We start from the raw sequence: 13,870 nt of genomic DNA on the forward strand, positions 1-13,870 counted from the left end.
CTTCCTCTCTCCACACAAGCTAATGGTTGTCACTAACCTTAGGCTGCACTGCAAGGCTTATGTTCTTCAAATATGATGGGCCACCTTCTTTCCTTGTTCTCCAACAAGGATTAAAGCAGACCTTCTCCAACTTTGGAGCCACTGACAAGAATTCTGGAAATCCGCATATCTGGAGGAGACCAATGCTAGAGAAGTTTGGATTTGTGCATATGGCCTGCAAGCAAAGGCCCCTACATTTCCCCCTTCTGAATATCAGAGATGGGTGGAAACAATGATAATGTTTTGTCTTTGTAAGGACACCAAAAATATAAGCTTAATTCACCCCCCAAGAACTTTAGTGTGAGCAATTATATGATGGAGACAGATTAGGTAACACACGTGCATCTGTGTTAAGTTTTATAAACAGGAACAGTTACAAAACAGTAACAAACATTTCATAGGAAACAATTACAATAACAAAAAGGTTTTTTGAGCAGGATTTGAACCCATGTGCACAGAGTGAATTTGGATTAAAAAGTTCAGGATTTGAAATTCAGGTGAGCTAGCTTACCAGTCAAGAGTTCAAGGGTTAGGACTCTTATTTTTTAATCATTATGTACATGTTTTTAAAAGCACCATTGTCAAGTTAAATTCAGAATCATTCTGATGCAGGCATGGCTCTAAACATGCTAGTAAAGGCACTCCGAATGATAATACCAGTTTTATTTGGAATTCACTCCTTTGGGGATAACAAGGGTGAGGAAAGTGCAATCACTTTCTTGTCACATCCCAGCTGATTTATATTTATCATCACCAACTGAGTAAAGGTGAACATCTGAAAAAGGTACCCTGCTCTAAAAATATAGATTCTCTCCATAAGTTTTACAACTCTGCTGGTCAGACTTTCCCACAAAAGAGATTAGGAAATCTGTGGCTGTCCAGATGATGAACTACAACATCCATAAAGTTTTTCTATGCTGATTTATGTCAGAGTCCAGTACCTGAAGGACCACAGAGGACCATTCTCTCCACAGATACAATCATGCCATCACCCATCCATTCAGTAAGGTAGCTGTGATGGCATGATCGTGTCTGTGAGGGGAATATGGAAAGACTGAGCCAGTAAGAATATTACTCCTCTCCCCATTGGCTAGAGATGGCCATCTTCAAGCAGTGTCATATGACCTTGTGCAGTTATAAGGGTGACCAAAGTAGTTTCAGTCATAACCCTAAGATCAAACAGAACTTATATGAGAATGCTGACATCTTGTGAACTCTAATTTTTTTTTAAAAAATCATTTTGAAATTGCTGGGCACCTTTTTAGAATATTTTGGGCACCGCAGGTGACTGCAAGCATGTGCAGGGTGAATATCTGATTATGGCTTCAAAGGATCCAGCTTGGATCGTTACTTAGATTGAGGAAAGGACAGAAGTGTAGGTTTCCCTTCTTTATACAAGCAGCCCTCATTGCTCTAGAGCAGTGTTTCTCAACCTTGGGAACTTTAAGATGTATGGACTTCAACTCCCAGAATTCCCCAGGCAGCACGGCTGCCTGGGGAATTCTGGCAGTTGAAGTCCCCACATCTTAAAATTCCCAAGGTTGAGAAATACTGCTCTAGAGAAAGGATAAACTAAATATAATAAATCTCTCATATGGCACACATACAAAAAATGGCATCATCTTGAAGAAACACCACAAATCAGGTATGCCATCCATTTATATTGCAACAAACCATTGTAAGCTACCATGTAGTTGTATTTTACCCCTGAGTTACATTTCTACAAAGGGCAGTTTATCAAGGCCAAAAGGTGCTTGCTTCAGATTTGCTGCAAAGTAGAGCAAGTAGCCTTCTCGTCCAAGAGAAGGCTGCAGCTATGGCTTAGCAGTGAGACAGAGACTAAATCAGCTTCAGAGATGGTGACAGCCACCCCGGACATGGCCAATTTATTCCAGCAGAGGTTGGAAGGCAGCTGTCAAGACCTGGTAAAGGAAACGGGTGTCCTGCCTTCACTGATTAAAAGGGAAATACATTAACGTGTGTTCCTTAAATCTCTTCTCTCCTCCTGCTTTAAGTCACATGTGGCCCTTCCCAAAGAAAGGAAAGGAGATAGACCCATCTGGTTTGAATTCCGGAAAAACAATCTTAAAAAATATAGCAGGCTACCCAAAGATGTTGACAGACAGGACCTAACATATTCAGCATGTCTTGTGCTCTGACTCTGCTGAAAGCAGAAGGGGAAGAAGACAACGCAGCAACATCCCAAGCACATGCGCAGACCCAGGTCCTTCAAAGGCAGCCGCGTGGAGTGGTGAGGGGAACGGTAGAGCCACAGTCATAATCCAGATCCACTGTGGTGTGAGCGCTGGTGCTCAGGTTGCTCAGGGAGGTGCCAGTTCCCAGGTGCTGGCGGTCTCGCAGGCTCTGGATGTAACTCTTTGGGGTGCAAATGGAAAACAAGGCAGGCAGATTAGCCCATGAAATGGGAATTGTGCACTCCCTTGAATAAGTGGGCACAGGTCGGGGGGGGGCATCATATTAGGAACCAATTCACGTTTTTCCAAGCATCTGCCCAGGGTTTCTCAACCAGGGATCCGTGGAAGCCTAGGGTTCTGCGAGAGGTCACTAGGGGTTCCCTGGAGATCACGATTTATTTAAAAAATTATTTCAAATTCTGGCAACTTCCCATTAAAGAGGTATGTTTCATTCTTTATTTTTAGTTTAAGAACACTGTTTGTGCATATAAGCAGGCCTACACATGAAACAAGTATAATGATTTTGTAACTTCTGTTCCATATTTGAGTCTGAATGTGCAGAGGTTCCCTGAAGCCTGAAAAATATTTCAAGGGTTCCTCCAGGGTCAAAAGGTTGAGAAAGGCTGCTCTAGCCACTTTCAATGTGAGGAAGAGCCTCCAAAGGCCAAACAGACATACGTACTTACAGCGCTTATCCCGCATGTGTTCCTGCATGTTCAGCAGGGCACATCTTTTCCATGAACTTCACATATAGATCAGAGCTACAACTACCATCTGTACTGCAGATCAAATCTTTAGGAAGAGTCCTACTGAAGTCTGGAGATAATCTCCCTCACCTCCAACCATCAATGATTCTGACTTCTCCCTGCCATGAAGCAGGCTTCCCCAGCCTGGTACCCCCCAGATGTGTTGGACTTCCATTATTATCCTCCCCCCAACCACCATTCACCTGGAAAGCTCCAGGTTGGGGGAAATTGCCCTAAAGTCTTAAAACTGAGTTCTTGTATCAGATGCCAGGATCTGTCCCAAAGTTCAATATTCAGTACATCCTGAAATGCTAAGTAAAACAGAGAAGTGCAGCACCTACTGAGTACAAAATACAAAAGTCAGAATTTCTTCTTGCAAAGCATGGCCAACTATGTGGCAATGACCATCAATTTCAGACAGATTTAAACTGAGATTAGACACAGAGCAGTAGAACTGCTTCTGCCATGACTCTTTCACAACCAATTATTGGTTTATTTATCTCAAGGCTTTGTATGCTGGCTACTCATTAGAGTCTAGGTGGCTCACATCTCCAAAAGTGTATGAATGAGAGGTAAGGGAAAGACTTTGCAGTTTTAAGCACACAATACCCTTTTGACTCTTCTAGCTCTAGGGTTCCATTATGAATCCAACTATTACTGTTTTCCACCGGTTATATATTTCCCATCAAACAAGGAGATAATTTAATCCATCTATACAGAAGGTCTTCTGGGCCCAACCAGGAACAGTCCCATTAGGTCTCTTGGACTGCAACTATCCCAGAATTAAGAGGAGACACTACCATTCATTGGCCCTTGTGTCAGAAAAGGAAAGAGGAATGTTTTCCTCCTACAGTCCTCTTGATGGTAAAGAGTTCTCTTGCATATTACCCTCTTGACTGACAAGTTATTTAAGAACTGATCTGCTGCTCTTCAAATCAGCTTTCTCAAGGGCCTGACATAACATTTGAAAGCCAGTATTCATGTCTTATTATAGCAGCATAAAATGAATCAAAATTACTCCATGTTTAATGCATGCATGCCACTGCCCATCTCCCCCCAAAGGGGGACTCTGGGCAGTTTACAAGATAAAGCATTAAAATACCATAAATATAAATACGAATATAATATTGAGCATAAATTTTATGCTGCTATAATAAGACACGGATACAAGACAATACATTTATCAATTAAATAGTTTCTACATAAAGCTAAGACACGTGTGTGTGTGTGTGTGTGTGTGCACGCGCGCATGTATATACTGTATATGGAGGGCACACTGCAGCAAACAGAAAAATAAAATAAAAACCTGGGCGAAAAAGTAGATCTCCATCTGGGGCTCAAAAGGCAATAAAGAAGGAGCCAAGTAAGCTTTTATAGGAAAGGTATTTCCAAACAGGCACAAAAGTTGATCATAATTATTATATTTGGCACCCCAAAGCCATTCTGGAGGCAGCTGGAAAGGCTCCATTGGCTGAGATGGTGGGACTGGCATCCCAGAAGCCCAGAGATGAAGGGGCTGACCAACCGTTGATCGCAGCCACTCACCGGTGCGAGGACGTCTCCAGTGCAGCGTTTGATAGCATTGGCCTTGTGCCGGTATGAGCCTTCCTGTGGAGCTTGGCTCTGCCTCTTCTTGGCTTCGCGCTGTCGAATCCGTAAGAGCTGTAATTGCTTCTGGCGCCGATTCAGGACCACTGGGCCACAGAAGAGAGATGTGAGACAAGACGATACAGACCTATCCTAGAATCCCTCATGGAACCAGCCTAGCCCAATCCCATTCTAGGAGAAAAAAGGTAGCGTCGCCTTCAGGGGAAACCTTGGTTCACCCTATGGACGCTAACTTGTATGCTTTGAAGCGTGGCAGAGGAAAGAGGCAACACTGAGCCTGTCTTATCTCTTACTCATTCCCTTCTCCAACTCCTTAAAGAGCAGAAAGACTAAAACATCTGTGCTGTTGCTATTGTGCTACATAATGCCATACAGCTTAACACTCTGAAAATCTCAACTCTCTTTTATGGATCAGGAGAAAAAAACGGGCAATTTCTTCCCCTCCTCCCCCAACTAGCTACATGTTAATCCCACCCTTCTCTCCCCACCATACTGCAGCGTTAACCTCACAATCTTCCTCTGACAGGAAGTCAAAGGTCAGTCTAAAAGTATGTGAGTTGCCTAGGGTTACCCTATGAGCTTCATGCCCCGGTGGGGATTTGAATCCGCATCAACCTAGTCCTTCTTCTGCGCTGGCTCCCTTCAGACTGAGAGATCAAACCATGATCTGCACAAGGGTTCCCAGTGACAGAGAAAAAAACTCAGAAGGCTGTTCAGCTGTTTCCCTCCTTGCCAAGCCACATCTTGTTGTCATCCATGTCCTGAGAAATGTTCCCTCTGTTGATGAATGGAAGGAGGGGGAAAACACAGACGTTTTGCACATGCTGCAAAACTGTAAGGCAGGAGTGCAACCCGATGCACACACACACAGCAAATTTGCATAAATTTGCTTTTCTCTAGATTATCTTCCAACTACAAGCTTTGAGCCTGCTCTCATCCCCAAGAGGAACTTCTGCTCTTTTGTTGGTTCAAGGACTAAGAAAGGCTGAATAAAAATTAACCCATTGTGCATGCATTTACTAATTTCGTTTTTGTTAGATCATGGGCAAGGGCCAGGTACCAAACACGTGCGCATTACAGTATGTCATGCTTGCATGGTCTGTGTGTATTTGTACTTGTACTTGTATTTGTGGAACCAATTTTGCCTCCAGCATGAAATCCTCAGAAAGTGATGCAACATCCAGTAGGCCGAACATATAAAATTCAGTCTTAATCTTTCAAGCCCCAATGCCTTGGGACCAGAGCAGCACAGCACCAGCTGCTGCTACCTCCTCAATCTTCCTGACCTCAAGATTTTCTTTGGAGAAAAAGAAATTCCAATTGACTTTACTTGGGGGAAGCTGGCAGGGAAGGTTGCAAATGGCAATCACGTGACCACAGGACCCTGCAACTGGTCCTAAGTGCAAGCTGGTTGCCAGGCACCCAAATTTTGTTCACGTGACCACGGGGGCGCTGCAACGGCCAGAACTTTGAGTACCGGTCTTAAGTCCCTTCGTTCAGCACCGCTGTAACTTTGAACAGTTGCTGAACGAATGGTCTAACTCGAGGACTACCTGTATCTCTGGAAGGATGTTTCCCGTGATTAACTTTTTAAAGAAATAAATCAAAACATTAAAATAGCATGAAAGAGCCTGAAGCTACAATATCGCATCATCTCGGTATGCAGAACTGGATTGGCCTCCTAGAGGAAGCCTCATCTTTTGATCCCCACAGAGTCCTTTGCCTTCACTCTTAAAAAAAAGTCACTTATTTCCCACATATGATTCTTCGCTCCATGAACATGGAACCCTCTCTGATTCTATAGCCTCTCCTGACTCCTGACTTAATAAAGTTCCTCCTCAACCTTTATTTATGTGTGGTATAACATGGTATATTCAGTGGGGAGGTGGGGAAATAAGGATGGCAAGAAAAAATGGGACACCCTCCGTCTTCAGCTAGACCTACTTCTTCCCCTCCATTCAGACCCAAGACTTTCACTCACCATCTGTGTGGGAGAAACCTTCAGCAGTCACCTTCCACTGCAGCAGGATGCCCATCGAGGCAAGGGCAGGCCAGACGGCCAGCACTGCCCAGCCACACCAGCAGAGCGGGGAAGAAGGGGCCAAACGGAGACGGTCATACACATGGTGGCCCAAAGCCAGGTTCTCCACCACGTAGTCCAAGCAGAGAGTCAGAACAGCACCCCCAAACACTGCCGTGGAGATCACCGTGAGGACTTTCTGCCAGCGCAGTGCCAAGACAGCACCTAAGAGTGACAGGCCCAGCAGGGACCCAGCAGGGACCCACCCATTGGGCAGCTTGTAGAAAGGCTCAGTGGCTACCAGCCCAGCTGTGGCCACCAGCAAGCCAAGCAGAAGCCCCGTCAGAAACAACCCTACTGAGTGCACCAGCATGGTAACCAAGCCACACAAGACTCCGATGCCCAGGGCAATGCCAGCGCTGACCTCCAAGCTGAGCTGGGTGTCCAAAATACGCTCCTTATAGCAAAGCAGAAAGATCACAGCGGAGCCGAAGAGGAGACCCGAGAGAAACATGATGGCCTTGAAACACCGATACCCTATTGACAGGAAAGAATGCAATAAGACTAGCAACCAAATACACATGACATCCAAATTCTCATTATGGTTCAGTTAACCATCAATTGTAAAACTTAGGAAAATGGCCAGAGAAGTCAGCTGGTTTTAAAAAATGGCAGTTTTGTTATAGTAATTATTCAGAACAAAGGTTTTGTGCAATTTACAATGCTGACTTGCTGTTATCATTATTACTACAAAACAATTTTTGGTACTTGATGTTATTTGAAAGATACGAAGGACACCGTGCACACTGGGGCTTGGTTATTTACTCAACTGAAATGAGTTGAAAGAGGAAAAGTGTAACTGTGACTTTAAAACAACAACCTTGTCTTACTGATACTTTTCTGGGTTATAGATCAAGAGAATAAAAATAAAATATAAACTTTTACTCTCACTGCTCACTCCCAGGTGAACTAGCACACAGAGTGGGTAATTTTAAAGACAGTCTTGTTTTTCTTCAGCTTACCCCAGCCCATTCTCTGTCCCTCTTGCCTCATTTGGATTTGCTCTATTAACTAATCTGCGCACATTCCCGTTTACTTGCACCTGGCTGCATCTTTTTTATGGCTACTTTCTGAGAGGCAAAGAATTAGAATTCCCACTCTTCTTCTGCTTTCTTGGCCACACTAGGCCTCCCTCCTTCCAAGGTGGATATGAGGCACACTGAAAAGTAACACAGCAGGTCTTACAAGGGGCTCTGTTACTATCACTTCAATAAAAAAAATTTCGGAAACTGCAAGACGGCCTCCAACTCTTTTTCACTAAGTTTTGGCCATATAGCCTAAAGATGCAGAGCTTCCTTTTCTTATGTGAGCAAGCCATGGAATCATGGAGAAAGTTTCTCAGAGTCCCTGGAGAAACCTTAGCACAACCTTCCCCAGCTGTTAGGGATGCTGGCTGGGAATTCTGGGAGCTGTTGTCCTAACAGGCATGGGAATCTTCTGGGTGGGACAACAGCTCTGCTAACATAGGCTCATAGGTTCACTGCCAGGAGAGGTAAGAATCATTCCAGTAACTGGAAAGACAATACATGAACACTGGAAACAAAAGTTGCTGTGCCATCTTTCAAGCCGTGGTTAAGCATCCGTTGACCAATCCAGGGGCATCTATCTAACAGGCTAGTTAAAGTATTTTGCCAACTACTTGTAATAATGTGTGCATTTCAAGAATGTGCAGATAATGCTCTAGAAATTGTAATTCTACAATTGCATGACGCCGCCAGCCATACATTACCCATCCAGCTGGAGCTTCTAGGTATAAAAGAAGAGCTTTAGACAACAGGAAAATATACATCTTCCCTTTCAGTAGCAAAGACGTTTCAGAGTTTTCCCCAAACAAACAGGTGCTCCAGAAGTGCCTTTCAAACCTTTTGTTCTTCCTGCTCTATAGAAAGGTGTTTGTTCAAATCATGCAATCCTTATTACCCAAGGGAGGCTGTTAGGAAAGTGGAGCTGGGGATACATTCAGGAGCAGGTAGAAGACAGGGTGGCAAAACTTGAGAGGAGCTTGCAACAAAAATGTCCTTTTTCCCTCTACTCACCAAAACAGCAGTAAGCTACTCCAAAAATGCAGCAGAGAGCACAAACCACGCAGGGCACCACCTCATAGTGTCTTTCTGAAAGGAGACTGCAAGGGTCCAAGACGGGCTCATTGGGCTCGGCTGCCCCTTGATTAAAACCCCGTGGATCAAGAGTAACAGCAAGTGGTAGCAACAAGGTAGGATCCATAATTACAAGCCAGGAGGCAGCTCAGCTTGCCAGAGCCATCCAAGTGGAATGGGCAGCCTAGAGAGAGAATTGTGTCAGGGCATTAAAACAGCTGAACCCTACAACCTCTGGGAAGCCTAGAGGGCTCAATCCCACCAAACTCTTCTTCCCAAAGTTGCACAATTAGAGACCAAGACCTGGCTGACACATTATGCTACTCCCCATTGTAGTTTGTGTTGTACTAACTTAGCTTGGTGTGTGAACCCAGCCCCAAACTTTCCCCAGATTGTTCAGGTCAGACTTTTAGGAAAACCTGAATGTGGTCTGAGACTTATCGTCAAAGGAAACCCGGAACCCTGCCCTGCCTGCCCCACCGCTGCCTCCCTCTCTCCTCTGGTGCCTTGCAACCCTCACCCTACAGCAGGGTTTCTCAACCAGGGTTCCATGGAGCCCTAGGGTTCCATGAGAAGTCACTATTGGCAACTTCACATTAAAGAGATAAGTTTCATTCTTTATTTTTAGTTTAAGAACACTGTTAGTGCATATATACAGGCCTACACATGAAACAAACATAATTTTGTAACATCCGGCCTATATTTGAGCCTGAATGTGCAGGGGTTCCCTGAGGCCTGAAGAATATTTCAAGGGTTCCTCCAGGGTCAAAAGATTGAGAAAGGCTGTCCTACAGACTGGTGGCTCTGCTTTCACCCCACCCACAAGCCCACCTATCACTGAACAGGCAACCACAGGAAGTGGTCCCTTTTTCTGACCGTTAGTTAGGTCATTGCTCAAGGAGGTGCCTCCTGCTGCTGAGGCCCCAGCTGTGTCCATCATCCTCTCTCCTCAGTGCCTCTGATAGGCCTAGAAGTACTCTGGGGAAACAAAGATGCTGGGTACATCTGGAATCTCCAGTCGGGATTTTGCTGTGAACTGTGTTTGTCTGACAAAATGTCAAAAAAGTGAAATGGATATAATGAAGCCACAAGCAATTGCCCTGGCATGAGGCACGTTGATGTTATTCTTGTTGCTTGTTCTTACCATCCCTGATATCACCTACCACCAAGAAAGCTGCATTTCATGCTTCTTTGCCACTTGCACTTCCCTACCCCCAGCCAGGGTATTGAACAATAGCCCTACAAGTGAAGGATATATGGGACAGAGGGAGATAAGAGTATGGCTTATTTAGATCCCTAATACAATCCTGCTTGAGATTAGTAGGTGGCTAAAAAGAAAAGGAGAGGATAACACTGAAGAACAGCAGAGCAAACAAAGAAATGTCAAAATGACACCAAAAGTATTATGAGGAAGTTTGATTAAAATGTCAATTCTCCAGCAAGTATTGATGGTAATTATCCACCTTTCTTCAGAGTGTTGCTCAGGTGCTCCATCCTTGTGCTCCTGGAATTCCTAGCCAATGCAGCTAATAGCCAAGGTGGCTGGGAATCCAGGACCCTGTGTCCTAACACATATGAAAGAGAAGAAGTGGGAGATGGTCTCCATCAGCAAAGAATGTGTTGGGATAGATGGACCATTTGGTCTAGTCCAATGGGGCTCCTCCTATGTTCACACAGGCCTAGCCACCTTGTTTCTTCATCACCAACTCCTAAATAATTCCTTCCCTACCCTCTTCTCCATCTCCAAGAGTTAAACTGTTCACATGACACCAAGATGGAAAGCGTGAATAATCTCCCCACCCCATCTGGTATTGACAAAATGCCTCACTCTGCAGCCCTCTACCAGATCTGGCAGCTATCACATCAAATCCAAGCCAATGTTTATGCATTCAAAGTGGAATCTCTCCTCTCATCCCCATGGAAGTTTATAGGGACATTTAAATTCAACGGCTATTTAAATCTGGTATTCGGCCAAGATTTCTTAGTCCTATTCCCAGCTCTGTCAGGAAAGAGGGAAGCCTAGTGAATTGGAGCAGAAGGTAAAACTGGGAGCCAGAACTTCTGGGCTCTCTTCCCAGCTTCAGGGGGGACAGTATCCATCATTTTTCAGATGGGTCTTATTTCAAGAGGGGAGAATGGCAAGGAAACATAGGCAATTTAAGACACCCTGTAATTAAGATGTTCAAGGGCCCCTTGCTTAAAGAATCCAGCATACTACAGCCCCGTGGACCATAATAGATTCCCTTATTTCTCTGCAGGATCATCTATACTTTCACTCAGCTTTTTTCATTTGACCTCACTTTTACTTAACCATTTACTTTCCATTTTCAGCATTTCTGACACTGCTCAAACATTCAGGGCAGGGAAACATCTGTCTTGGATACAGGGGTTCAGGGAACCTTGGAGAGTCAGTCGCAGGGCTGCATGAAGATGCGGCTAATCCTTCTTCAGCTGCAAACTCTTTACAATATGGCATCAGAAGTTTTGGGGGTGGGGGGGCAATCAGAAAAAAGCAAAAAGTTGGCTTTACAAGGAGGCTTTCTCATCTCCCGTGCAAGGTAATCAAATAGCCAAGGCTAGTTCTAAGGCTCTACAGCTTATAGATTTCATAGACCAACCTCACCAGATTATTCCTGCTTTGACTGATTACTTCTTCTCCACAAATATCAATCCACAATCATGCCAGGAAAGGATTTCTAAAATCCACTAGATCACCCCAAGCCTGACAGGATGGCATAAAATAAGTATTAAGAGGGTGGCACTACGAGTCAAACATATTTCCTTCCAGAGAAACAGCTTAAAATTCATGAGTAGATAGTAAAACATTAGGGATAATTGTTTTAGGATGAGGGAGAAGACAGGAGGAAAGCATAGGAAGTACTGGATTGTTGAAATTAAGCTATGATCCTTACCTAGGAACCTTGGTTAATTAAACTCAAGTCAGTGCTTAAACTTCTAAGAGAGGTGTTTGAGCTGAAAGACATTATCTCATGGCCAGGGACACACACCCTTGAGCAGGGTTTCTCAACTAGGGTTCTGCGAGAGGTCTCTAAGGGTTCCCTGGGAGAGCACGATTTATTTAAAAAATTATTTCAGATTCAGGCAACTTCACATTGAGGAGGCAGGTTTCATTATTTTTAGTTTAAGAACACTGTTAATGCACATATACAGGCCTGCCCGTGAAATGAATATAATCATTTTGTAACTTTTAGCCTAGATTTGAGCCTGAACGTGCAGGGGTTCCCCGAGGCCTGAAAAATAATTCAAGGGTTCCTCCAGGGTCAGAAGGTTGAGAGAGGCTGCCCTAGAAGATATATCTACCCTCCTTTTGGGGAACTTTCGGCAGGCAGCCTGGTAAACGCACAAGTGCCACGTTTAGACCTGCAGCTAAACCAAGCAGGTCATCCTATTTTGGCTGCAGCTCCACGTGCGTGCATCCAGTAACGTCTGCAGAGGTGCTGCTGTCTCCAGCCGTGGCTCCCATCCCAGACGGGAAAATGGTGCTGAGTTTTAAAGACATATCCCTTCTGGAATCAGAGACAAGCATCCGTTTAAAATGCACTCAGCTCACTCAGATTCAGACAGGGAGGAAAACACACAGCTGGGAGTCTGGGAAAGGATGGAAGGATTACTAAGCAACTCTTAACTATTAGGGTGTGCAACGAAGTTCTGTTAAACAAGATGGAGAGGCTTTTAAAAAGCAAACGTTACAGTAGTAATGGTACAGACTGGATTGTTTATTAAGATAACGTTTCTTGCTGTTAGTGTAAAAATATGTCTTCAGCGCCTCGCAATTTAAGTCGAAGAATGCTTTCTACGGAAAAATCAAAGGCTCCGAAAGGCTCACTTGGGCACTGGAAGGATAAAATTTGCGCCCTCCACCTCCTCCGCAGACCACCCCTCTTTCCTCTAGTCACGTGAGAGGAATCGTGTGCAAGTCCAACTTGGCAAAAGACCCCCGGGGACAATGCAAAACGTTTCCCCGAACAATTTCTCTCGTACAAGCAAACAAACGAAAAACGGTCCCTTGCAGAAAAGAAAACAGGGAAGGTAGCGTCAATCGCTGCTAGGAATAAAGGCCACCAAGATGCGTATCCACATCAGCGGAAACCCAGCATAACAAGGCGGGGGGGGGGCACCTCCATGCTAAAACTTACCAGTCTAGGAAAGGGTTCCCACCACCGCACACAGCTCCAACTGGTCTGCGAAAGCAACATCCCACAGACTCCACCCCCTCCAGAGAGTGACTGCTGGAAACTAAAAGAGCCGCCTAAATAAAAGATCAAGCCCTTCCCTGCCCGGAGCAGCGAAAATTCCCACCCCGGCCCCACCGCTAGCCCCTTCCCTCCCGTTGAAAACTCTGCAAAAGAAGCGTTTCTGCGACAGCTGAAAAGTGACCTCATGAAGCGCGGGGAGGGGCCAGCGGAGAAGTTGGCCGACGCGGCGCGCAGGAAAATGAGTTCGGTGGAAAGAAAGGAGTCGGCGCCTCCTCCTTATTTCGGGGAAGGAAGGAAAGAACCCGGCGCGGGGCCAGACTTGCGCAGCCACTTCTCGGGGCGATCCGGAAAGCAGCGGTGGGAAAAAAGCGCCCGAAACCATCCCCACGCACCCCTCGGCGAGTGGGGTGGTTCCTTCCAGTAGGAGATAATCGGTCGATTGTTTTGCAAAGAAAGGCGCGATTTAAGCTGTGCAAGATTTGCGTGCGAGGAGGGAGCTTTCGGGAGGGCTTCTGCTGCGGCCGGGCGGTTGCTGGCGGTCGGAAATCTTGGCTGCTAACTTTTCCTCAAGCGACGCTCTGCGGCACCGGTTCTTTCCTGGAGTTGGGCGCCGAGGGACTCCTGGCTTCCCACGGCTGCTCCGAAGTGTGACTTCCCTGTGTCGCTCCAGCCCGGGCGCTTTCGCAGAATCTCGCCCTCAGACGGCAGAGCTTTGAGCCGACTGCTGCATCCGGCCTCGGCTCCAGGAATGCGACAGGCTCAGGCTTCGTAGCTGGCCAGCTGTCGGAGCAGGTGCCTGAAGCGAAGCCAGCCTCCGGCACAGAACAAGCAGTGGCTGGGCCCGAAGGGGCCAGAGATAGAAGATGCGGGTATTCCCGGGAGGCTGAAC

General features: G+C 45.6%; 1 protein-coding gene across 1 annotated transcript; it reads right to left on the reverse strand.

Moving 5' to 3' along the window:
* Nucleotides 1–383: 383 nt before the first annotated feature.
* On the reverse strand, nucleotides 384–13,296 carry LOC134490464 (transmembrane protein 198-like). The gene is made up of 5 exons (XM_063293525.1): nucleotides 12,922–13,296; nucleotides 8,705–8,948; nucleotides 6,570–7,145; nucleotides 4,526–4,674; nucleotides 384–2,415 (listed from the first exon to the last, which is right to left on the reverse strand). The coding sequence occupies exons 2-5, from the start codon at nucleotides 8,889–8,891 to the stop codon at nucleotides 2,269–2,271; spliced, it is 1,059 nt and encodes a 352-aa protein (XP_063149595.1). The 5' UTR covers nucleotides 8,892–8,948; nucleotides 12,922–13,296; the 3' UTR covers nucleotides 384–2,268.
* Nucleotides 13,297–13,870: the final 574 nt, after the last annotated feature.

The sequence above is a fragment of the Candoia aspera genome, chromosome 2 (genome assembly GCF_035149785.1).
Source record: "Candoia aspera isolate rCanAsp1 chromosome 2, rCanAsp1.hap2, whole genome shotgun sequence".
Taxonomy (NCBI): Eukaryota; Metazoa; Chordata; class Lepidosauria; order Squamata; family Boidae; genus Candoia; species Candoia aspera.